Source organism: Dasypus novemcinctus, chromosome 8 (genome assembly GCF_030445035.2).
Source record: "Dasypus novemcinctus isolate mDasNov1 chromosome 8, mDasNov1.1.hap2, whole genome shotgun sequence".
NCBI lineage: Eukaryota > Metazoa > Chordata > Mammalia > Cingulata > Dasypodidae > Dasypus > Dasypus novemcinctus.
The window spans coordinates 107,886,695-107,914,438 of record NC_080680.1 but is presented as its reverse complement, the minus strand read 5'-3'; the positions used below and the strand labels follow the sequence as shown (position 1 = coordinate 107,914,438).

Sequence of the window (27,744 nt, the reverse complement as noted above, 5' to 3'; positions counted from 1 at the left end):
CATACGAGCACAGCCTTTAAATCACTTTTAAAGGTGTAACCAAATCTGTGTTTTAACCAAGGATCAAACCAAAGATCAACAACCCTGAACCATGGCTAATCTGAAATTGTGTCTTGTTTTTGTAGTGTAAGATGACCATAACCTTAGGAAGGTATAGAAAAAGTACTATGATCTTGGAAAGTACAGAAATACAAATCTGGGAAGAGAAATTTAACCCCAGGAAGATATAAAAAACAAGTACAGAGATAGTGAGTAAATTAATTAAATCCATGGGTTAATGGTTTAAAGTAGGTTTAATTTCAAGTGTAGTAAATTTGTAATCAATCTATAAAGTGAAGTGTTCCACGCAATCACATTAATTGTAATTGTGATTAAACCTGTTATTAAAGAGAATTTAACTAAAAAAGCTTGTAATCAATTTCTAAATGCTTAACAATTTTATTTTAGAACCTTATTAGGTAAGTAGGATTAATAAACTGAATATTAATTAAATTATAGGCAGTGGTGACTATTTTTCTTGATCCCCCAAGCCCCCTCAGTAATTAAAGGTCTAAATACAGTAAAAACAAAATGGAGTATTTAGGGATTGGCAAAAAAAATCCCTCGGACTTCAGCACAAATTATATGCCAAAAAAAAACGGCAGTGAAAAAAGAAGCTTAGAAAGTAAAAAAACCAGCTTAATCAGGGAACTTATAGCACATGCTAGAACTTAACTTTATCAAATAGGCAACAGGAAGCTACTAACAGTAGTATCTAGAAAGGGATGTGGTGCAGACAATCCTATGAATCATTTAGGACACCTTCTGGTGGTCACTGGAAAATGGATTTTAGAGCAGAAGAGACTTGCAGCCAGGAAATCAGTCAATCAAGGATCAGAGCTGGGTGGTGGGGTGGAGAAGCAGACTGATTCAAGAAATAATGCAGATGAAACAGAACTTGTCATTAGAGAGGCTGGGGTGGGGGGAGGAAGAGAGAAGGATGGCTCCCAAGGTTATAGCCTGAGTCACTGGCTAGATGATGGCAGGGCCATTAGGCATGTACTAGTCGCAGGGCTTTTACTTATGGGGGCTCCATACCCTATCACAACCAGTATTTAAAAGTTAGCCTACCTCCCATGCAAATTTTCTTTTTCTATAAAGTTTTTTTGAAAGGATTTTTATTCTTTGCCTTTGAAATTATGGCTACAAGCAGCTTAAATTGTAGTCGGCTCTAAGTACTTGGGAATCATACAGCATACTGTGAAATTCTTTCTAATAAAAATTTTAACTTTACGACTATTAAATTTAACACTGTAGGTCACACTGTTTCATTTTTGAGGCAGTAATTTATTTCAAAATTTCAATTTTTTCTCTCATATTTTGAAACAAAGACAGTTTTAAGTTTCAAACATTTTTATAGGCCTTTGAAAAACTAGTGCTTTGGGTACTATACTTTTACTAGCTTCTGTTTTTGGATATATTAAATTTGAGGTCGCAGAGTATGGTATAGCACAAAAAAGCTTTGTGTAGCTGTTTTATACAGCCAAAACAGCCTGGATTTGAATTTTGTCTCCTTTACTTCTTAATTGTGTGACCTTGGGCAAGTTTACTTAACCGTGCCTAATCATCAGCTTCCTCAGTGGTAAAGTGGGATAAAGCCATTGAGTATGTCACTCAGTGCCCCATGTTTCCACCCAGAAGCCCAAGTTTTACCCTCTAATGCTTTTCATACTCTATAATGCCTGTCCTATTCTATAATGCCTTTCCTAAGTCATTAAATCTTCCTACATGGTCTTAAATGTGTCTCTAAAATAATTTCCCCTAACAATTACTATTCCATAGTCTAATTCAGGCCGTTATTTCTTGCATAACATTCTAGGGCTTATGGTCTATCCATAAGCAGCCAGGAATCACTTAAAGCACTTTACAGGGAAAGGGTATGGTTGGATCTATTAGGCTTTTATTTTCTGATCTTGTCTAATGCTCCTGAAACCTATCCTTTCTTTTTGAGCATGAAAACATAATATAGGGAAGTGGATGTGGTTCAAGTGATTGGGATCTGGCCTACCATATGGGAGGTCGCAGGTTCAATTCCTGGGGCCTCCTGGTAAAAGTGAACTGGCATGAGGAGGCCTGCCCACATGGGAGACCTGGCCCTTGTGGAGACCTGACCTGCATGGACAGCTGGCGTAACAAGATGACGCAATGAAAGGAGATAACAGAGGAGGGACAATGGGAGATGCAGTGAATGAGGGAGCTGAGGTGGCTCCAGCAATTGAGTGCCTCTCTTCCACATCGAAAGTCCCGGGATTAGTTCCCAGTGCCTCCTAAAGAGAAGACAAGAAGAGAAGACAAGCAGGCACAGGAAGTAAACAGTGAATGGACAGAGAGCAGACAGTGCAAAAACACAATGGGGGAGGATAAATAAAAATAAATCTTAAAAAACAAAGAAACAAACACATAATATACACTGCTAGGAAGATGGAGAATTAGAGAGACACAGGATTCACTTCTCTCCCAGAAAGAGAGCTAGAGGACAGGCAGAAACTGCCTAGAAAAAAATGTTCTAGGGTTTAGGATACCAGGGGAAGGCTGGGCATCACTCAGAAAAGACATGGATGGGCACAGGAAATAATCTCAAAGGAGAGACTGTGAGTAAAAGATGAAGCTGAAGCTGCAGCTGCCAGTGCCCCCACCCCTCCCTCTGAGCAGACAGCTTTGAATTACCAGGCCTCTGGCCTGCGGCTACGGACAGCCAGGGTTGCAGGGATCTACCTCCACAGAAAACAGGAGAGAGAGGGACACAGTCTTAAGCTGATTCAGCTTTTGGCCAACACATTTGGTTTGCTGTGTCTAGTTCTTCCAGGCTGGCTGGGGCCACGCCACTATTTGCTCTGGGAGCCAGCACAAGACTACAGAGCTCCAAGCCTCTCAACCACCCTCCCATTTGACCAGAACTGACTGTTGAGGACGCAGAGGGGAGTGGAATTATTTCCTACCCAGGAAAAGGGAGGGGGCTGTCAGCAACAGCCTCTGAGAGAATTTAAGTTGGGAGGCTCTGAATAGCCTCCAGGCAGGATCCTGTTGCTGTCCTACCAGGCTCTGAACTGAGAAGACTGCCAAAGAGTGCTATCTGCTGGAGGACCAAGGAAGTGCATGTGAGAAAATTAAAAGTAAATGAATACGAGCAGATTTTTGTGGCCTTTACAGTCTCCCTCCCCAAGGCCCTTGGAAGCGGGTCTGCAACCCATTACTGGGTACAGGGTCCACATTTCAGCAACGAAGGAGGGACAATACTAAAGACCCAGAACAGGCTGAACCAAAAATCAATGAATGGCAGTAACACCCAGCCTCCTGCTACTAAATCCCTACAAAAGAGAGAACCTGAGCATCAGAGTAAATTCACCATAATAATCAAATGCCTAGACATAAACAAAAAATTGCAAGTCATATGAAGAAAATGGAAGAAATGGCCCAAGCAAAGGAATATATCAAAATCCCAGATGAGAAACAGGATTTGAGACAACTAACCAACAAGGTTCAAACAAATCTCCAGATGAAAGACAATATGGCTGAAGAGATCAAGGACATCAAGAAGGGAAGTGGATTTGGCTCAATGGATAGAGCATATGCCTACCACATAGGAGGTCCAGGGTTCAAACTCAGGGCCTCCTGACCCGTGCAGTGAAGCTGGCCCACACGCAGTGCTGATGCACACAGAGTGCCATGTCATACAGGGGTGTCTCCCTCGTAGGGGAGCCCCACGCACAAGGAGTGCGCCCCGTAAGGAGAGAGCCCCACACACACACACAAAAGTACAGCCTGCCCAGGAGTGGGGCTGCACACACGGAGAGCTGATGCAGCAAGATGACGCAACAAAAAGAGACACAGATTCCCGGTGCTGCTGACAAGGATACAAGCGGGCACAGAAGAACACACAGGGAAGGAGACTTGGCCCAATGAATAGGGTGTCCGCCTATCACATGGGAGCTTCGCGGTTCAAACCCCGGACCTCCATGACCCGTGTGGTGCTGGCCCATGCGCAGTGCTGATGCACGCAAGGACTGCTGTGCCATGCAGGGGTGTCCCCTGCGTAGGGGAGCCTGACGCGCAAGGAGTGCACCCCATAAGGAGAGCCGTCTAGTGCAAAAGAAAGTGCAGCCTGTCCAGGAATGGCGTTGCACACACAGAGAACTGGCATGACAAGATGACTCAACAAAAAGAAACACAGATTCCTGGTGCTGCTGATTAGGATAGAAGCGGTCACAGAAGAACACACAGCAAATGGACACAGAAAGCAGACAACTGGGGAAGGGGAGAAAATAAATAAATAAAAATAAATCTTTTTTTTTTTTTTAAAGTTACATATAAAAGCCAAAAAATAAAATGGTGGAATAATGCATTTACAGTAATATTGAATGTGAATGGATTAAACTCCTCAATCAAAAGATACAGGCTGACAGAATAGATTTAAAAAAATGAGCCATCTATATGCTGCTTATAAGAGTCTCTCCTTAGACCAAGGGATACAAACAGGCTGAAAGTAAAAGGCTGGAAAAAGATACTCCAGGCAAACAATAACCAAAAAAGAGTAGGGGCAGCTGTACTAATATTGGACAAAACAGGCTTTAAATGGAAAAACAGTTATAAGGAATACAGAAGACCACTATATATTAATACAAGGGACAATCCACCTGGAAGAATAACAGTCATAAATATCTATACACTTAACCAGAGTGCCCCAAAATACATGAGGCAAACTCTGGCAAAACTGAAGGTAGAAATAACATCCCCAAAATAACAGTTGGAGACTTCAAAACACCACTCACATCATTAGACAGAGTAAACAGAAGATCAACAAGGAAAAAGAGAACTTGAACGATATGATAAAGGAGCTAGACTTAACATATACTGAATCGGTGGGTTATACATTGTTCTCAGTGCTCACAGATCTTTCTCCAGGATAGACCACATGTTGGATCACAAGGCAGGTCTCAATAAATATAAAAAGAATGAAATTATACAAAGCACATTCTCAGGTCATAATGGAATGAAACTAGAAATTAATAATAGATGGTGTATTAGTCAGTCAAAGGGGTGCTGATGCAAGATACCAGAAATTGGTTGGTTTTTATAAAGGGTATTTCTTTGCAGTAGAAGCTTACAGTTATCAGGCCATAAAACATAAGTTACTTCCCTCACCAAAGTCTATTGCCACGTGTTAGAACAAGATGGCTGCCAATATTTGCCAGGGTTCAGGCTTCCTGGGGTCCTCTCTTCCTGCGGCTTGCTTCTTTCCAGGCTCAGGGTTCCTCTCTTCCTGTGTCATCTTCTCTTTCCTCACAACCAAGCTCCTCTCTGCTTACCTTGTTCTTTGAGAAGTTCAATAAATTTGATAGGGAAGCGGACAAGGCTCAACTGATAAGAGCGTCCGTCTACCATTTGGAGGGTCTGGGGCTCGATCCCCAGAGCCTCCTGACCCGTGTAGTGGGCTGGCCCACATGCACTCATGCCACGCACAAGAGTGCCATGCCACACAGGGTTGCCCCCGCGTCGGGGAGCCCCATGTGCAGGGAGTGTGCCCCACAGGGTGAGCCATCCCGCGTGAAGGGAGCGCAGCCTGCCCAGGAGTGATGCCGCACACACAGAGAGCTGACGCAGCAAGATGATGCAACAAAAAAGAGACACAGTTTCCCAGTGCCACTGGATAATGCAAGCAAATGCAGAACACACAGAGAATGGACACAGAGAGCAAACAACTGGGGGGGCGGGGAGGGATAATAAAATAGATCTTTAAAAAGTAAAAATAAATAAACTTGATAAGCCCTTAGCTAGACTAACAATGAAAAAAAAAAGAGAGAAGATGCAAATAAATAAAATCAGAAATGAAAGGGGAGAAGTTACAACTGACCCACAGAGATAAAATGATCATAGGAGGATAATATGAGAAACTGTATGCCAACAAAGTAGACAACTTAAATGAAATGGACAAATTCCTATAAATGCACAATGTACATTGACTCTACAAGAAATACAAGAACTCAACAAACCAATCACATTTAAAGAGACTGAAAAGGTCATCAAAAATCTCCCAACAAAGACAAGTCCAGGACCAGATGGTTTCACAAGTGAATCCTATCAAACATTTCAAAAACAATTAACACCAATCCAGTTAAAACTCTCTCAAAAAAATTGAAAGGAGGGAAAATTACCCAACACATTTATGAAGGCAATATCACCCTAATACCAAATCCAGATAAAGATACTACAAGAAAATTATAGACAAATCTCTCAAAGGAACACGTAAAAATTCTCAACAAAATACTTGCAAATCAAATCTAACAGCATATCAAAAGAATTATAAACCATGACCAAGTAGGATTTATACCTGGTATGCAAAGGTGGATCAATGAACATTAACAAACTGAAGGAAAAAAAAAAAGATCCTCTCAATTGATGGAGAAAACGCATTTAACAAAATTCAGCATCCTTTCTTGTAAATACACTTCAAAAGATGGGAATGGGAGGAAAACTCTTCAATATGATAAAGGGAATATATAAAAAACCCAAAGCCAACATTGTCCTCAATGGGGAAAGGTTGAAAGCTTTCCCTCTAAGATCGGAAACAAAACAAGGATGCCTACTGTCACCACTATTATTCAATATTGTACTAGAAGTTCTAGCTAGAGCAGTTAGACAAGGGGAGCGGGGATGGGGAGGGGAAGGCATCCAAATAGGAAAAGAGAAAATAAAACATTCACTATTCACAGATCCTATATTTAGAAAATTCTGAGGGGTCTAAGAAAAAGCTATTTGAGCTAATAAATGAGTTTAGCAAAGTGGCAGGTACAAGATCAACACCTAAAAATCAGTAATGTTTCCGTACACTAGTACTGAACAATCTGAGGAGGAAATCAGGGAAAATTCAGTTTACAATAGCAACAAAAAGACTCAAATGCCTGGGAAACAATTTAACCAAAGATGCACGGGACCTATATTCAGAAAACTACAAAACAATACTAAAAGAAATCAAAGAAGACATAAACAACTGGAAAGAAATCAAAGAAGACCTAAACAACTGGAAAGTTCATAGACTGGAAAACTAAATATTGTGAAGATGTTGATCCTATACAAAATGATTTATAGATTCAATGCAATACCAATCAAAATTCCAACAGCCTACTTTACAGAAATAGAAAAGGCAATTACCAAATTTATTTAGAAGGGAAAGTGCACCCAAATAGCCAAAAGCATCCTAAAAAATGAGTGATGTGGGAGGATGTTCACTGCCTGAGCTTGAAACATACTGCAAAGCTACCATGATCAAAATAACATAGTGTTGGTACACACTGATCAGTGGAACAGAATTGAGAGTCCAGAAATAAACCATAACCTCTATGGCCAGCTAGTTTTTGACAAATCTACCACATTGATGTTACTGGGACAGAACAGTCTCTTCAACAAATGGTGCTGGAAGAACTGGATATCCATAACCAAAAGAATGAAAGAGGACCCCTATTTCACTCCCTATATAAGAATCAACTCAAGGAGTAGATGCAGCTCAAGTGGTTGAGTGCCTGCTTCCATGTACAAGGCCTTTGGTTTGATCCCCAGTACCTCCTAAAAACAAACAAATAAACAAACTAATTCTCATTGGGGAATGGAGTAGCTTAGTGGTTGAGCACCTGTTTCCCATGTACAAGGTCCTAGGTTCATTCCCTAGTAGCTCCTTAAAAAGAAAAGCATCAACTCAAAATGGATCAAAGACCTAAATATAAAAGCCAGTACCATGAAACTATTAGAAGAAAATGTAGGGAAATAGCCTCAAGATTTTGTGGTAGGTGGTGGTTTCTTGGATCTTGCACCCAAAGCACAAGCAGCAAAAGAAAAGTAGATAAAAAGGACCTCTTCAAAATTAAACGCTTTTTGCACCTCATAGAACTTTGTCAAAGGGTAAAAAGGCAGCTGATTCAATGGGAGAAAATATTTGGAAATAAAATATTTGATAAGGGTTTAATATCCATGATATATTAAAAAGATGCTACAACTCAACAATTAAAATACAAACAGACCTGATTTAAAAATGGGCTAAAGGCTTAAATAGACAATCTGTCCAAAGAAGAAATAGCAAAAAATACATGAAAAAATATTCAACATCACTAGCGATTAGGGAAATGCAAATCAAAACTACAATGAGGTTTCACATCACACTTTTGAGAATGGCCGCTATTAAAAAGACAGGGAAGGGAAGTGGACTTGGCTCAACGGACAGAGCGTCCACCTACCACATGGGAGGTCCACAGTTCAAACCCAGGACCTCCTTAACCCATGTGGAGCTGGCCCACACACAGTGCTGATGCACGCAAAGAGTGCCGTGCCACGCAGGGGTGTCCCCAGCATAGGGGAGCCCCACGAGCAAGGAGTGCGCCCTATAAGGAGAGATGCCCAGCGCAAAAGATAAGTCTAGCCTGCCCAGGAGTGGCGCTGCACACATGGAGAGCTGATGCAGCAAGATAAGCAAAAAAAAAGAGACACAGATTCCCAGGCCACTGACAAGAATAGAAGCGAACACAGAAGAACACACAGCGAATGGACACAGAGAGCAGACAACTGGGGGGCGGGGGGGGGGGGAGGGAGAGAAATAAATTTTAAAAAATCTTAAAAAAGAAAAAAAGGAAAATCTCTTGGAAAAAAAAAAAGGGAAGCAGATGTGATTCAACTGATAGGGCTTCCGCCTAACATATGGGAGGACCCAGGTTCCATCCCTGGGGCCGCCTGGTGAAAAAGAAGAAGAGAAAGCGTGCCTGTGCAGTGAGCCAGTGCCCACATGATGAGTCAGTGCTCACACAAGTGAGTCACACAGCAAGATGATGACACAACAAAAGAGAAAGGAAGGGGAGAGTCAAGGTAAAGCGCAGCAAAAACCAGGAACTGAGGTGCAGCTGACTGAGAATCTCTCTCCACATCAGAGGTTCCCAGGATCAAATCCTGGTGAATCCTAGAGGAGAAAAAATGAGAAGACAAAAAAGAGAAATAGATACAAAAGATCACACAGCAAATGCACACAGACAGCAAAAACAGCAGGGTGGGGGGAGGGGAATGGGAGGGGAAGGGAGAAAAATAAATTTAAAAAACAAATCTTTAAAAAAAAAAAAGAGGGAAAACGGACTTTGGCCCAGTGGTTAGGGCGTCCGTCTACCACATGGGAGGTCCGCGGTTCAAACCCCGGGCCTCCTTGACCCGTGTGGAGGTGGCCATGCGCAGCACTGATGCGCACAAGGAGTGCCGTGCCACGCAAGGGTGTCCCCCGCGTGGGGGAGCCCCACGCGCAAGGAGTGCGCCCGTGAGGAAAGCCGCCCAGCATGAAAAGAAAGTGCAGCCTGCCCAGGAATGGTGCCACCCACACTTCCCGTGCCGCTGACGACAACAGAAGCGGACAAAGAAACAAGACGCAGCAAATAGACACCAAGAACAGACAACCAGGGGAAGGCGGGGGGGGGGGGGGGGAATTAAATAAAATAAATAAATCTTTAAAAAAAAAAAAAAAAGAAAACTGCAAGTGTTGTAGAGGATGTGGAGAGATAGGAACACTTATTCACTGTTGGTGGGAATATAGATTGGTACAGCCACTGAGGAGGACTGTCTGGCAATTCCTAAAGAAGCTGAATACAGATTTGCCACGAGACCCAGCAATACCACTAGGTATTCTGGGTAGATATATACCCAGAAGAAATGAGAGCAGTCATGCAAACAAACATTTGCACAGATGTTCACAGCAGCGATATTCACAATTGCAGAACATGGAAAGAACCCAAGTGTCAGGCAACTAATGAATGGGTAAGCAAACTAACTGTTATATATATACACAATGGAATATTATGCAGCCATAAGATTAAAGGAAATCATGAAGCATATGACAACATGGATGAACCTGGAGGACATTATGTTGAGTGAAGCAAGCCAGACACAAAAGGACAATAACTGTATGACTACATTATTATGAACTAAATATATTATGTAAACTTTAATAACTAGAATATAGGTCACCAGAAAATAGAATGAGGTTAGAGAATGAGGAAAGGTAAGGGTTAATCTATGCAGAACTGGTAAAAAGGTTACTTGTTAATCTTTGGAAATGAATAAAAGGTGAAAGCACATCCTAGTGTCTGTACTAGCAGTGCTATTATAAGGGTATGACAGTGACTGAAATGGAAAGTCTAAGATCACATATATTACTAGAAGGAAAGCTAAAAAACGTAACATGGGACTGTATAGCATAGCAAAAATCTCATGTGAAGTATGAATATGGGTAATATTGCATATATGACTTTTTCTTTGAAACTGAACAAATGTCATGTTAATGTTACAAGATATAAATATCAGGTAAAAACAAAACAAAACATTATGGTAAGTGAAAGAAATCACACACATAGTACTACATGTTGTATGATTCCATTTATATACAATGCAAATATAAATCAATTTACAAAGATGGAATTAGGTTAGTGGTTATGTAGGGCTGGGGAAGGATAGAGGGATTGAGAGGTGACTGCTAAGGGATGTGGAGTTTTTCCTTTTCAAGTAATGAAATTGTTTTAAAATATTTTGTGGTGATGAATCCACAGTGCATTAAACTGTAGTGCTTATATTAAAAGTCACTGATAGTACATTTTGATGGATTGTTTGTTATGTGAAATGTATCTCCATAAAACTGCTTTTAAAAAACGAAAAATAATATAGTATTAATGTACATGCCAGTTTTGAACAAAAATTTACACTATGAAAGTTTGTGAGTCAACAGATATTAACAACTGCTTATTTCAAATTTGTGACTTAAGGTATATACTGGGTGTCTATCTGCTGATGTGAAGTAGTTAAGTATAATTTTCTGTACTAAGATTCTCCCATCTTCAGGGTTTACTAGAACATCAATATATAACATTTAACTAAATGTTATATTATACTTACTACATGAGGTGGTATTTTTTTTTTAAATATGGTCTCTTACCATATTAATGTGCCTTTTTCATTCTCAGAAGCAAGGGTGTATTAAAGAAGTTTCATGTTATCTCATATATAACAGGAATTACTTAATATCTCTTTACAACTAACTTTTTCCCTTATAAAACGATCTTATAATAAAGCAGCACACTCTGAAAATACTTCCATTTTTAGTACTATAACCATATCTTCATTCACAATCATATACATTATCATTTCCACATTTACTCGTCAAACATTTTACTCCCACACATTACTTGTCACTAAAAACATTCTCAAGTAACTAGCATTACATCAAATTGTACTTTTCTTACTAGCTCTATCACACTTAAACAAGGACTAACTGGGTTCTCTGGGCCACAAAATCAAACCTATTTTTATAATAAAACTGAGATTTTATTTAAATTTATTACTTTTTCTCTCTCAAGTATACAGTAGAATTTTCTTGATGCTACCTGACCTGTGATATTACAATAGGTTGAATGTAGATGCAGACTTAAGAATATAGCTATCTTCTAAATCAGACATTACAGAATTTGCAAAAACATAAAATGGCATTGAATTTTTGTATATTTTGGAATATATAGTTCTCTTATTAATGATGCGTTATTTCTATTACAACAACAACAACAAAACAACCAGCAACAAGGACTAACTGGAATTATTATGTGATTAGTGGGATTATGGATAATTTACTTTCCAACTCCAGATTTTATATCACTTTCATAACAATGATTTTTAAAAAGGTATTTTTAAAGTACTATATATATGTGAGTAGGTATATAAAACTAGTATTACAAGCTTCCTCTCAAAGTGGAGTCAGAATGCATCAGGACACATCACCGTCCTGGCACAGCAATGTCATTATCAATCATGGAAACTCACCAGACTTCAAGTGTCCCAAGTTTATATGGGGTTCCATTACATAGATATGATTAGTAAAATCAATGCCCACTTGGTTGAACTCAATCTCTAGTCTCTACCCCTCCCAAAGGTTGGACTGACAAGAAGTGGCTCAAAGCCCCAATCCCCTAATTACAAGGTTGGTGCTTCTAGTGTGGACAACCCCTACCCCAAGACTTCAGGCATGGCTGGTGACACCTATCATCTCCTTAGCATGTGTACTACCAGGTGGGGCCCAAGGTCTACCAAACTCTTTTCTTCTAAGAGTTTCATAGTGTTAGCTCTTATATATAGGTGTTGATCCATTTTGAGTTAATTTTTGTATATGATGTAAGTAGGGATTCAATTTCATTCTTTTACATATGGATATCCAGTTTTACAGCAACATTTGTTGATGAGATTGCTCTTTCCCTGAGTGGGACTTGGCACCCTTGTTGAAGATTAGCTGCCATAGATGGGAGGGTTTCTCTCTGGACTCTCAGTTTTATCCATGGGTCTATACGTCGGTCCTTATGCCTGTATCACACTGTACTGATGACTGTAGCTTTGTAGTAAGTTTTGAAATCAGGCAGTTTGAGTCCTCCAACTTTGCTCTTTTTCAAAAATGTATGGTTTAGTCAGGGCCCCTTGCAATTCCATGTTGAATTTGAGGGCTGGCCTCTCCATTTCTACAACCAACACTGCTGGGATTTTGTTGGGACTACACTAAATCTGTAGAGAATTTTGGAGAGTAGTGACATCTTACTTAACATTACTAAGTCTTCTAATCCATGAACAGAGGAAGTCTTTCCATTTACTTAGCTCTTTTAAATTTTCTTTCAGCAATGTTTTGTAGTTTTCAGTGTACAAGTCTTTCACATCCTTGGTTAAATTTATTCCTAGCATTCTTTTAGATGCTATTATAAATGGAACTGTTTTCTTGATTTCCTTTTTGCAGTAACTGTTCCTGGTATATAGAAACACAACTGATTTTTGAAAGTTGATCTTGGACTCCTTTGCTGAGTTTGTTTATTAGTTCTAGTAGCTTACTGTAAGCATTTTGAGCTAATTATAAAATAAAAGAATTTGTGCTTTTCAGTCAGTATTTCAATAGTCTGAGTATCTGAAATCAGGTTAGACTAATCCAACTGCCACAACATAATGTCAGAACCTTGATATTTAGCAATAATGCAAGATTCATTGCTAATTTACAAAAGAATGATACCTCAACCAAATTCTAGTTTGATAATCTGCCTCTATACATAATACTAAAATTCCAAAAGTGCTGTTCATTATCAATCAAATAGTTATTGAGAACCTACTAAATGTTCCACTCTATGCTGGATATTGTAAAGAATGAGATTTCAGTGACTGCAAAGAATTCAGGAAATTTAGCAGTTCTAATTATTACTAAAGCAGGAAAGTTTACTAGACTTAAAGAGAGCTAGTTCACAGAATGGAATTCTGTTTCCTACACCAGAGTCATTGATGAATTACATTGCATAGACCAAGATTTTTAAAAATTCCTGTTTCTTCCAATTATCATTTTAATAATTAAAGGCACTTGGCATTCAACAGCCATATTAAATAAGTCCTATATAAATAAACAGTATAGAAATAATAATATAGAGAGTAAAATAGAAATAGATTTGAAAAAATAAGAATTTAAAAGTTTTCACTGACTTTCTGGGCATCTAGAGAATGTGAGATGAACTCCCTCTGCTGGTGCATAATAGCAGCAGCTCCACAACACCAACAAAATACTGACAAAATAGTGACAAAATAGTGACACTGACAAAATAGTGACAAAAGCCAAAGAACTAATCTAAACTCACTTCTATTTAGATTAGGGGATATTTTTTCATAGTGGATTTGACTATGAATCAAAGCAACAATGAAAATGACTGTGTTTGCTTCAACTGCCAAAAAAAAAGGAACCAGCTAATTATAAATCTCCCTTATCTGCTTTTAGAATAGAGGGATATGTGTGGTGCTGGCCTATGCGCAGTGCTGATGCACACAAGGAGTGCCGTGCCACGCAGGAGTGTCCCCCGGCGTAGGGGAGCCCCACGCACAAGGAGTGAGCCCCGTAAGGAGAGCCGCCCAGCGCGAAAGAAAGTGCAGCCTGCCCAGGAATGGTGCCGCACACACCGAGAGCTTACACAACAAGATGATGCAACAAAAAGAAACACAGATTCCTGTGCCGCTGACAACAACAGAAGCAGACAAAGACGACGACGCAGCAAATTGACACAGAGAACAGACAACCTGGGTGGGAGGGAGAGGGGAGAGAAATAAATAAATGAAATAAATCTTTAAAAAAAAAAAGAAAGCCCTAAAATCAGTGAAGTGGATGTGGCTGAAAAAAAAAAAAAAGAATAGAGGGATAATTTAAATTCATTTTTTTATTTGGATTGCATTGTGATTTTTAGAAGCATATTTTCTTCTAAAATTAGACTTCCCTTAGTTTTCATATTGGTTCAAATTATTTTACATTCTGAATGCTTATAATTTAATCATGAAAAGAGGTGAAAGACCATAGGTAAATGATTACCTGTGATTAGTCCACAAATCACACATAGATAACTGAAAGGAGACTAGAACAGTATTAGCTGGTGACAGTCAGTAAATCCATCACTATAACTAGCTTTTTACAATTCTACATTTCTATAAAACACTTGTAACTTTCAGCTTGTCCTAAATACAACTAATAAAATAAAGGCTTCCAACTTCTTGTATTAGCAGAGTAGTTTGGAAGGACTAACCCTGCCCTAAATGCAGTGATAAAATCTGGACAAAATATTAAAAATTATTTGAAGGCACTGAAGACTGATCACAATCAGGCAGAAATTGCACTAGTATGACTTGGGAAACTGTGGCCTTTTGCTGTGCCACTCCCCACATAGTTTGGACAGCCTTACCCTACTGGCCTCAAGTAAGCCTTACCTTACTGTCAAGAGGGCAGAGGGGAGGTTGGCAAATTAGCCAGAAAACTAGGGGGTGTTTTAGTTTGCTAAAGGCTGCCAAGGCAATATACTAGAAATGGGATTGGGTTATTTTTTTTGCTTTTTTTTTTTGTTTTAACAAATCAATTTTATTTTTACATATTAATAAAGCATAAATCCATCCAAAGAGTACAATCAATGGTATTTGGTGTAATCACATATTTGTGCATTCATCACCCCAATCATTCCCAAAGCACTTTCATTATTCCAATAATAAACAACAAACAAACAAAACTCATCACCTCTCAATCTCTCTATGCCTTACCTGCCATACATAGCTATTTTTTCCCTTCTTTCTAGTATATTGTATTTATATTTTGTAAAAGCAAGTCTTGTCTATGCAATATTCCCCATATTCATGTTTTATGTGAAGTTTTACTATTTTATACAGTCCCATGTTACAGTTTTTAGCTTTCCTTCTAGTAATATATATGACCTTAGACTTTCCCTTTCAACCACTGTCATACAAATGGGTTGGTTTCTTACTATGGGGATTTATTAGTTTAAAAGCTTACAGTTTCAAGGCCGAGAAAAATGTCCAAATCAAGGCTTCATCAGGAGATGCTTTACTCCTGAGTTGCAGCTGTGGGTGATGAGGCACATGGCAGGGTACAATGGTGGCGCCTGCCAGTCTCTGCCTTCTCCTCCAGGCTCTGTTTCTTTCCGCTTCTGGCTGCTTCATCTCTCAGCTTCCAGGAGTTCTTCTCTGTGTCTGTGACCTCCTCACTTCCACTCATAAAGGACTCCAGCAAGAGGACCAAGACCCTGGCCTATGCCCCATGAAGCAAACCAATTAAATGGCCCTCAACTGAATCCAATCCAATCAGGGTCCCACACCCACAGGAATGGATCAATTTAAGAACATAATTTTCTGGAGTCCACAAATGAATCAACTGCCATAGTGGTGAAAGCTGAGAAGGAAAGGCAGAGGGAACGAAGTCCAAAACATGTATATAAAATCCACCCAAAGTTTTCTCTCACTGCTAAACTACACATATACAGGCGAGACCTGGGGGAGCCAAGCAAAGGAGGAGAAGCTAAAAAAACAAATAGAGATTTCAGCTACTGCCAAGACAAGCTGTCTACTAGAACAAAAGTCACAGTTCAGAAGAATACAATAGTGCTCAGAGATGTGTTCACCGAGTGCAGTGAGTGTCCCATGATGTTGGAGGAGGTTGTTGTTGTGCGAGGAATGGGGTGAGGGGAGTGGGGGGGTATATGGGGATCTCATAATTTTTTAATGTAACATTAAAAAATAAAGAAAAAAAAAAGAACATGACAAGGAAAACATGGGTAAATACAATAGACTTGCCTTCCCCTCTATATTTTTGTAAATCATGTTGGCAATTGAAGCAAAAATTATACCACTGCTTGATGTGGTTCTGAATATATTGAGAGGAAATATTTAAGACAACTACACTATAAATGGGGGAGAATAAAAGGACATAAAGAGAAATAAGTTTTCTATACTTAATTCAAACTGGTAAAATGACTATACCAGGAGACTGTGATGTAAGTACATATTATGTACATATTATGCTACCACTACAAAAGTGTATAAATATAATTATATAGTTTATGTGTAGTGAAGCAATTTGGTCTTGCCCAAAGAGAAGGTCTAGCTCTTGCTACAGACCTCTAAGAGAGAATTGTTTGTCTTCTTTTCTGTTTCTGATTGGAAATGTATCAATTTAATGGATACATTCAAATAAAATCTGCATTAGTTTTCATTCATTTTCTAATTAATTTCTGTGCTTCAAGGTTCATTTATTGTACACTAATATTTTGTTTTCTTTCTTGCTTGCTTGTTTTCTTGCTTTGGGTGAAATTTGTTTTTGCTCTAGTTTCTTAAATTTGAAAAATATCTAACTTAGTTATACATGGCTTATTTCCTAATATAAGTGTTTAAAACTACAGATTTCTCACTAAACATTACTTTAGCAGAATTTCATCTTATGGAATCTTATGTTTTTTATTCTCTTTAAATAAAACATTCTTCAGTTTCCCTTTTTTATCTGTTTTGACCCATCGATCATTCAGTGTGTGGTTCATTTTCAAAATATTTAGAGGTTTTCCAGATAGCTTTAAATAATTTATTTCTATTTAAATGCAAGAGATGGTCACCAATATACTTTGTGTGACTACAATCTTCTTAAAGTTTTTGAGAATTGTTTTATTACCCATACTATAATCCATCTGGGTAAAGGATTCATGTACAGTTGAAAAGGATATGCATTATGTTATTTTGGGTGAATGTTTTACATATATCAATTATGTCAAGTTTGTTAATTGTGTTATTTAAGTCTTTTTAAATTTATCTGTACTTTTTCCATAATTATTGAGAAAGAGGCATTGGAATCTCTCACCATAAATGTAGATGTCAATTCTATACAATCTGATCTACAGATTAAACAATCCTGATTTTAAAAAAAAGAGAGACTTCAGCTACTGCCAAGACAAGCTGTCTACTAGAACAAAAGTCACAGTTCAGAAGAATACAATAGTCTCTCCACTGTTATTATTTATAATGCTCAGGATCCAATTAAAAAATCACTTGGTATACTAAGAAAAAGGGAAATATGACCCACACACCACAAAAATGTAATCAAGAGAAACCATTCATGAGATAATCCAGATCATGTAATTAGCAGACAAGGACTTAAAATTAGCTATTGTAAATATGTTCATGTTGCTCAAATGTAGCCTCTCTCTAAGCCGAATTCAGCATATAAATACATTACCTTCCCCACAGCATGGGACATGACTCCCAGGGATGAGCCTCCCTGGCACTGATGGATTACTACCAAGCACCAACTAGCAATGCAACTGGAAAAAGATCTTGACCATGAGGGGGAAAAGGTAAAGACAAATGGCTAAGAGACTTCAAAGTGAGTTGGGATGTCATCCCAGAGGTTACGCTTACACATGGCTCAGCAGGATCTCACTGAATGGCAAAGTAGATACCACCCCAAATAGTAGGGCTCCTGAGGGTTCTGGAGACATCCAGACACTATAGTCAGGGCAGATAGCTCAGGAGTTTGGTGCCTTGCCAGTGGGCCCTATTTTGGAATTTATGCTCCCCACTGTGACAAGAGTTGGATCCAGTAGTGGTTTCCCTATACATGGCCTCTGTCCTTCTATTTAAATATATAATTAGTACTAGATTTGGTAGGTGTACGTCCAAAAGACTTAAATTTTTGGGCTGTGCCAGCTGGGCCCTGAATCTCAATGGAATTGCAACACCTACTCTCCAGTTCATTGATCTCACCCAGGACAACTAACAAGGAGGTGATGATAGACAACTACCATACCAAGGAACCAAGAGAATCTACAATTGCAAGGAAGAGAGTCCCATCCACCAGTCCTATGGGATTGCAGCCCCTTCTCAATTAGAGGTGGAATGGACATCACCATCCCAGAATACTCAGGATGGACTACAGTAGACTTACTGGTATTCTACTATAGACTTATTGTGATTCTGGTAATGGAAAAAAATAATATCATTCATGTGAAGGCAGTGGCCACTGGAGGTTCTGAGGGCAGGGAGAGGGAAAACAGGTGTAATACGAGGCCATTTTTGGGACTTGGGAATTGTCCTAAATGACAATGCACCAATGCCATTATGTATAATGCAGGCCATTATATATCTTGCCATAACCTACAGAATTGGGTGGGAAAGAGTGTAAACTACAATGTAAACTTTAATCCACGCTAAGTGGCAATGCTCCAAAATGCATTCATCAATTGCAAGGAATGTACCTCACTAATGAAGGATGTTATTAATGTGGGAAAATGTGGGAGGTGTATGGAACAGGGCATATGGGAATCCCTTCTATTTTTTATGTGACATTTGTATAATCTAAGTATCTTTAAAATAATAAAATAAAAAATAGGAAAAAATATGTTCAAGGACTTAAGGAAATCAGATACATAACATAAAAGGGGGAAACGGACTTTGGCCCAGTGGTTAGGGCGTCCGTCTACCATATGGGAGGTCCGTGGTTCAAACCCCGGGCCTCCTTGACCCGTGTGGAGCTGGCCATGCGCAGTGCTGATGCGCGCAAGGAGTGCCGTGCTACGCAAGGGTGTCCCCTGCGTGGGGAGCCCCACGCGCAAGGAGTGCGCCCGTGAGGAAAGCCGCCCAGCGTGAAAAGAAAGAGCAGCCTGCCCAGGAATGGCGCCGCCCACACTTCCCGTGCCGCTGACGACAACAGAAGCGGACAAAGAAACAAGATGCAGCAAATAGACACCAAGAACAGACAACCAGGGGAGGGGGGAAATTAAATAAATAAATAAATCTTTAAAAAAAAAAAACATAAAAGGGACATTTCAGCAGAGAAATATGAAGTATAGAAAAGAACCAAGTAGAAATTCTGGGACTATAAAAGTACAATAATTATAAGATGTTCACTGGAAACAATGAACAGCAGATTTAAGATAGCAGGACAGTCATTAAGCTTGAAATTAGAGCATTATAATTTCTAGAAGAACCAAGAGAAAAATTTTTCAGGAAAAATAACTAGAGCCTAAGAGATTTGTATGCCAATAAAAAGTGCTCAAATATACATGTAAATGCAGTCCCAGAAGAGGAAAGGTAGGTCAAAAAAATATTTGAAGAAATAACGGCTGAAAACTTCCCAAATGTGGTGAAAGACAGCCATGCAGATATCCAAAATGCTCAACAAACCCCAAGCAAAAAAATTACCCTTAGGTATAAAATAGTCAACCTGCTGAAATACAATGACAAAAAGAAAATCTTGAAAGCAGCCTGTGAAAAATTACACATTTCATACAGAGTAATAACAATACCATTGAGAAAATGAAAAGGTAAGCAAGACTGGGAGAAGATTCTCAAAACCACAAAAGTAATTAATGCCACTGAATTGTAACATTTAAAATAGTTAGGATGGCAAATTTTATGCTATATTTGTTACCACAATTTTAAAATTTATTAAAAGAACTCTTACAATTTGGTAATAAAAGAATCCAATTTTTTAAAAAATGAGCAAAAGACCGAACACTTCACAAAGGAAAATTTACAAATATGGCCAATCAGTATATAAAAAAAAGTGCTCAGCATTAGTCATCAGGGAAATGCAAATTAAATCTACAAGGAAATGTCACTTCATACCCACTAGAATAGCTAAGATTTAAAAATTTAATCAAAAACATTGCTGGAGGGAACATAAAATACTATAACCACTTTGGAAAAAGGTTTGGCAGTTTATTATAAAGTTAACCATACACTCAGCTCTTCTATTCCTAGATATTTATCCAAGAGAAATAAAAACAAATGTTTATATAATAATAATAAAGGCTTATAAACAAATGTTCATAGTAGCTTTATTCAGTCAGCCAAAACCAGAGGCAACCCACAAACAAAAGAATGAATAAACAAGTTGTGGTATATTCATACAATGGAATGCTACTCCACAACAAAAAGGAATAAAACACTAATACATGCCACAAGATGGGTGAATCTCACAGATATTATGGTGAGAGAAACTGGATATAAACCAGTACATACATTCTGATTCTGTTTGTATGAAGTTCTAAAATAGCAGACAAAACTAAGGTGAAAAAGATCAGAACAATGATTACAAGGTGGGAGGTGAGGTTGGGCAGCAACATGAGAGAACCTTCTGGCATGATGAAAGTGTTCTATACCATCTGAGTACACTGGGTGTATCCACTTGTCAAAATTACACAGCTAAGATTTGTGCATTTCACTGTATATAAATTTTACCTCAAGAAACTATAAAAATCTTCATCATTATCAACAAGTGAGGAAAAGTGGGTAGATGGACAAACAGTTGATACCAAAATTGCGAAACACTGATAATTGTTGAAATTGAGTGATGAGTACATGACTGTTCGGTGTTTTCAAAATCTTTCATAATAAAAGGTTAAAAAAATACCAACAGAATCAGCAGTATTTTAATATATTCAATGACTGCCAAGGAAACACTAACTCCTGAAGCAGTCTTTAAAAGCATGTTAAAAATTTGCCTGTTACTCCTGGGGTTGGCACTTAGTTTATACCATTAATTTTCAAAATTATGAGTATTCAGCCACTGCTTTGGTATGATACTCCTGCAAGCAATATATCCCACACTTATTTCAGAATAAAGAGCAATTAATGTTTATTTTATCGTTGACCCTTGGCATTCTACAAAAGACTTTTAAAAGTTTTAATGAGTTTATTAATAGTCTGCCCACAATGCCTCTATACACTTGTGAATGAGCAGTCTGTTCTTCTATAACACAGATTTCTATAAGGTGGCTCACTTCATATATGCCATTCATGAATAGGAGAATGATGTCAGTATAAGGCAGTCTTTTTCCTCCGCAGTTTTTTCCTGCACTTAAATGAAAATGCATCACTGCGTTACAGCAGTTGAACACAAGCGAGTGAAGAATACAGAAATACCAAATGTGGTAGTTTAAAACTGTATGTACCCCAGAAAAGTATGTTCTTAAAGTTACTCCATTCCTGGGGGTATGGACCTATTGTAAGCAGGATCTTCTGAAGAGACTACTTTAGTTAAGGTGTGACCCACCTCATTCAGGATAGGTCTTAAACCTCTTACTGGGGTCTTTATAAGCAGGATGAATACAGGGAGAAAGAAGTGACACAGAAGCAAAAAGCTGTAAGCAAAGAAACCTGGAAGAGAAGGGAGAGACCAGCACAGCAGATGCTGCCATATGCCTTGCTACATGGCAGAGGAGCCAAGGATCACCAGCAGCCAATCTTTGGGAAGAAACCATCACCTCAATGATCCTTGAATTGGACATTTTCACAGTCTCAAAACTGTAAGCTTGTAAGCTAATAAATTTCCATTCTTCAGCAAAACGGTTTCATGGTATCTGCTGTGAGCAACCTAGGAAACAAAAATACCCTACTATGCATGATGCTTATTCATCCCAGCTTTAACTTCTTGGCTTAGAATAGACATAAGTAAATCTGTGTATATCACCCTTTTTTTCAGCAGCCTTTCCTGCACTCCCTTCGAAGAAGCTATCTTCACACACACAAAAAGGACTGTCCTATATTTACTACAATATTAATTAGGATCTAATATTTGTGCTGGGGGAGGGGTGGTCCACTAAGCCTCTTGGCTGCTTGAGTCTCCTCCACGCAATCCTAATCAGCAAGGGGCCAATCAAACATACATTATTTTTTATATAGGAATGTTTCTTACAATCATATGTATCAAAGCAATGACATCACACCCAAGAAAAATATCTTCAATTTCTAATCATCCCCCAGACAATCTGTTTTTCAAGCAATAATTTTCTTGTATTTAAAAGTATTCATTGGAAAAACTAGCTCTGTAATGTTGTTCTATTAGCAAACTTTTGTCACTAGCATGTATTAACTTGTAATGTATAGCACATAAAAAGAATTCTACCACCACAAATTAGGGGCACCATTAGCAGAAGAAATACAGTTTCAACCATCACCATGTACAAAAAACCTTTAAAGCCCTGGAACATGGTTCTCAAATGTCTGTCTTGGTCTTTTTACATTCCCCATAGATTAAGGGGGAAAGTTTGCCCTTTTCTGTCCCTCTTTCCACACCTGAATTCTCTGCCTATTTTGATGGTTATGGAGCCAACTAACAGCTCCTCTTAATGCAAAGGGACAGAAGGTTTGAAAGCAAAAAGAAAACAAACCCATGCATCTTTCTTCTCTTTCTGCATTCTCTAACCTTTCCTTTCCATTCTTATGGAGTGCCTATCTATGACCAAAAAATTCAGAGCTATTGTCCTACTATTTAAGTGTAAGCTCAAACCACAGTGCTTAGGACAGTTCCCACTAGCAACGCATCAAGAACACTATTCGACCTAATAGGTTGAAACACAGGCGCTAAAGGCTATAAAAGAGTTAGCCAAAAATGTACAACAGAGGTTGGAAAACCCTAATGAAGGAGAATTTACTTTATTTTTTTCAAGGTTAAAACCTAAATTGCAAAGTATAAAAATCACATTAACAACATGGGTGAAAGAGAAAAGGGAAGAATAAAAACAAACAAACCAACAAACAAAAAAACATGGGTGAACCTTAAAAACATTATGCTAAGTGAAATAAGCCAGACACAAAAGGACAAATATGTATGAGTCAACTTACATGGAATATTTAGAACAAGAAAATTCATAGAGACAGGAAATAGATTAGGCATGTTTTAGGGCTTGGGGGAAAAGGGAAGTCATTGCCTAAGGAGTAAAGAATTTAGGGGAAGCGGACTTGGCCCAGTGGTTAGGGCATCCGTCTACCACATGGGAGGTCCGCGGTTCAAACCCCAGGCCCCCTTGACCCATGTGGAGCTGGCCCATGCGCAGTGCTGATGTACGCAAGGAGTGCCATGCCATGCAGGGGTGTCCCCTGTGTAGGGGAGCCCCACGCACAAAGGAGTGTGCCCCATAAGGAGAGCCACCCAGCGTGAAAGAAAGTGCAGCCTGCCTGAGATTGGCGCCACCCACACAGAAAGCTGACACAACAAGATGACGCAATGAAAGGAAACACAGATTCCCATGCTGCTGACAACAACATAAGTGGACAAGGAAGAAGATGCAGCAAATAGACACAGAGAAGAGACACCCGGGGTGGGAGTGGGGAAGGTGAGAGAAATAAATAAATAAATAAATCTTAAAAAAATATATTTAAAAATTTAAAAAAAGAATTTAGGGTAATGCAAAAAGTTTTGGTAATAACATTATAAAAGAAATTAATGCCACTGAATTGTACATTTAAAAATGGCTAAAATGGCATATTTTATGTTAAACATATATGTAACCACACATGCACAAACAAAACACCTAATTATTTTACCCAATATTTATAGAACAATGATGTTAAAAAACAAAAACAAAAAAAACCCCACACATGTTGAAAAGTACCAGGGAAAAGGTAACATTATACCTATTTTCCCTCATCCTTCAAATCCACTGGTTTTTCTTTAAGATGGAAAAAAAAGTAGAATTATTAATAAGCATCTCAATGTAGAAGATCTAAATGTTTACCTGAAAGTATCAATGTAAAAGAATAGTCAAGATAATTTTGAAGAAGATATTAAAATCAGATATAATATGCAGATACATTAAGCCACCCTTGCTTCACAAAAGTAGAGATATTTGAGGTGAGTCAGAAAGGATGAAAAAAATTAAATTACTATAAACATTTGGAGAAAGAGACCATAAGGCACATCCACCAGAATGGCTGATATTGAAAAATAAATAAATAAATAAATGCTGAAGAGTATGTAGAGAAACAGGAACTTTAGTACATAGTTAATGGGAATGAAATATGGAACCAACCACTGTGGAAAGCAGTTTGGCGGTTCCTCAAAAAGTTAAACAGAACTACCATGACCCAGCAACTACACTTCTAGGTATGCACAAAAAAGAACTGAAAACAGACAGGGACTCTTAACAGATATTTGCACACCAACATTCGGAACAGCCAAAATGTGGATGCAACTCAAGGGTCCATCAAGAGACAAATGGATAAACAAAATGTGGTATACACACACACACACACACACACACGGGAATATTATTCAGCCATAAAAAGGAATGATATTCTGATACATGGTACATTATGGATGAACCCTGAAGACATCATTTTGAGTGAAATAAGTCAGAATAAAAGGCACTTACATGAAATATCTAGAATATACAAATTCACAGAGACAGAAAGTAGACTGTAGGTTAGCAGGAACAGGAGAGCGGGAGAATGGGGAGTTAATGCACAATAGGTTCAGGGTTTCTGTTGGGAGGGGATGGGAAAATTCTGGTAATAGATGGTGGTTGAGGGTAGCATGAAAGTGATTAATCCCTCTGAACTGCATGCTTGGTAATGGATAAAATGGGAAAGTTCATATGTTCCCGCAATTTTTTAAAGAGAGAGAGAAAGACTCTAAAGATAGTAACTAAATGCACCAAAAGAAAATTACTGGAACACATGAAAAAACTGGAATATACAAAATAAACTTTATATCAATGTTAAATTTCTTGAACTTGGTAACTGTACATTACATATATAGCTACATAAGTGAATATTCTTGTTTTTAAAAGAAGTATTTGGAAGTATTAAGTGTTTGAGGAGCACCATGTATACAACCTACTCTCAAAAGGTTTAGAAAAAGGGGGAAAATATATGTTAAGATCAAATAGATGAATGTGGGAATGAGCATTATCACAGACTACTCAGAAAACAAACCTCCTTAAGCAGAAATGAGTAATAAAAAATATAATGGGGGTCAAACATATATAGGGTTAAACAGTTCAGACTTGATATGGAAAGGAAACAGGCTTGCTTCTAATTTTTAAGCAGGAAACTACTTACAAGGTAGGATTTAAGAGTTTTTAGAGATTAACTTTTACTTTCATAAAACTTAAATTCACTGATAGAGAATGTGTCTAGTTTGCTTTGCTTTAGGGTGCTGCTGACATAGGTGAAATGTGTTGGATGTTTCCAATACATAAAGCAAATGAAGATGAAGGCATAGATATTGCGTGATGACAATATAACTTCCTTAAAAATGGTTCTGATTTCAAGTAAAAAAGCAAGAGAACACAAATGTCAAAACAACACCTAAGGGGAAGTGGGTGTGGCTCAAGCAGCTGGGTGCCCCCCACATGGGAGGTCCCAGGTTCGTTTCCCAGTGCCTCCTAAAGAAGACAAGCAGACAATGAGAGCAAATGAGGAGGGGGAGAAATAAATAAAATAATTCCTTAAAAAAAAAGAAAAAGAAAAAAGAACACTTAATGTTTACAATATAGGATTAATAAACTATAAGGATTTTTTATCTCTGATATATATTGGACCTTCCTCAAATGTAGGGATTTACTTTGCTTTTTAATATATATAATATGTATTTTAAAAATTATTTATATCCTGCCTCCCTCAACTGTTTGTGGTCGCTGTATGCTCTCTACATTCATTTGCTGTGTGCTTTCTGTGTCTGCTCGGCTTCTCTTTTGGAGGCACCAGGAACAGAACCCAGGACCTTCCATATGGAAGAGAGGCACTGAATCACCTGAGCCACCTCAGCTTCCTAGTTTGTTGTTATCTCTCACTGTCTTTCCTTTGTCTCTTTTTGTTGTGTCAGCTCGCCGTGCCTGCCTGCCATGCCAGCTTGCCTTCTCCAGGAGGCACTGGGGACCCAAGCCAGGACCTTCCATGTGGTAGGCAGAAGCCCAATTGCTTGAGCCACTTCCACTTCCCACTATTCATTTTTCAAAATTCTGGGCATAGCAACTGCCTTATGGCAAATGTTTACTTATTCAAATATGTTTAATATATGGGGAAAAAACTCCTAGTAGTAAAAGAAATTCCTGCATGCATTACCTTGTCCTGAAGAGTTTGTGGCCATCTTCCTATTTTCTATTTCAATTATGTTCAGTGGCAACTGGTCAGCACTTTACAATCACCTAAACAAATACACAAATAAAATTATCATACTTTAATACTTATTAGCAAAAGTTACAGAAACAGCTAGCCGCCCTACATTGGAAATGTCAGCAGATTCTCAATCTCTTCAGAAAGGTATACATTTGAAAAGCATAAAGACTTAAACTTAAATTCTCCAAGCACCTCAAGTATTTAACTAAAAAGATTGTGAAGGCAATTGTTATTCTCACCGATGCTGATGCCAACATTCAGCATTATTCCATCTTTAATGTACATCATAAAGTTTCACTTACCAGGTACTACCAAATGTATAACCAATTGATAGTGTATTTGTTATTACATTGGACTACATTATCATAGTGCTAAGGAGAAAAGATACCCATATCTGGTGCCTCTGTATTCATTTCTAAAACATACCCAGCCACTACGAAGCACTCTGAAAGCTAAGGAGGGAAAGAAATCTAGCATTTATTGAGTACCTGACAGGCACGTACAACGTATAAAATGCTTGCAATTAGTTGTGTCATTTATTATCATCATTTTATAGATGGGAAACCGTGCCAACAACGTTAGCTTGAATACTTTGAGCGCTCAGTTTCTAAAGCTAGTGCTTTTGCATACTAGGCTTTAGCTTTGGGAAGATTCCAAAATGAGCAAGACCCTTCTCCTGCCCTCAAAGTATATATATTCAGGTGGAAAATATAGTCGTATTCAAGCAACCACACGAAAAAAGTTTAACAAACGTGCCCTTCAAAAAGCGTAAGCGAAGTGTTCTCGAAGCAGAGAGAAAAAGATTCTTTTGGAGAGATTAGGAATGACCTCAGGAGAGCCCAGGAAAGGTACAAGAGCTGGAAAACAGATGCAGGTTTTGACTAAGCGATCGTTCAGCATCTCCAGAGGCACTGGGCGATCGGAGCCGGGTAAGGACGGGAGGGCCATCTTGTGAAAGAGCACGTTAAGCAGCGATGTGACAGACCTGGACTAGCGGTGTGACAGAGCCGGACAAAGCGTCTCAGGAGGGTCCCTGCCGGCGGGCGTATAGGACGTGCAGAAGTATGGGCCTGGGCTGCAGCCAAGACGACGGACAGGAGGCGGCGTGAAAAGTGTTTGGAGGTTAGGTCAGCGAGGAGGCTGCTGCCCTATGGAAACAAAGACGCGGCAGGTCAGCGTGCGGGCCACACACCTCCAGGCCCGCAGCCGCGGCGCCGTCAGACTGTCCTACTTACCAAAAACACCAGGACGTCCGGGACTGACGTGCAGTAGGACCGCAGTTCTCAGAGCGAGCGCGGAAACTTAAAGAACTGGCAGAAAGCCCTAACGTGCCGCACTCCACCCTCCCGCCCCTCTTCGGCTTCCGCCCCTCTTCGGCATCCGCCTTCCGACAGACGTGACATCCGTGGGGGCGGAAGTCCCGCCTCTCGCCGGGACCCACCTTCAGCCGCCCAAGGCGATTCGTACTTT

General features: G+C 38.9%; 2 protein-coding genes across 3 annotated transcripts in view; one reads left to right on the top strand and one right to left on the bottom strand.

Moving 5' to 3' along the window:
- The window catches only part of INIP (INTS3 and NABP interacting protein), a 44,714-nt gene extending 17,011 nt beyond the window's left edge, over positions 1-27,703 (bottom strand). Inside the window, exons 1-3 of one of the 2 annotated variants that reach the window (XM_071217055.1) lie at positions 27,510-27,703; positions 27,260-27,422; positions 26,221-26,303 (exon numbers count right to left, since the gene is read on the bottom strand). In XM_071217055.1, the coding sequence (XP_071073156.1) occupies positions 26,221-26,245 (25 nt within the window). In that variant the 5' untranslated portion in view covers positions 26,246-26,303; positions 27,260-27,422; positions 27,510-27,703. The remainder of the gene's footprint in view (positions 1-26,220; positions 26,304-27,259; positions 27,423-27,509) is intronic. The other variant, XM_012518088.4, reaches the window with a different exon arrangement.
- Positions 1-27,744, top strand: part of SNX30 (sorting nexin family member 30) — a 389,251-nt gene that overhangs the window by 211,242 nt on the left and 150,265 nt on the right. The gene's annotated exons all lie outside the window — the stretch shown is intronic.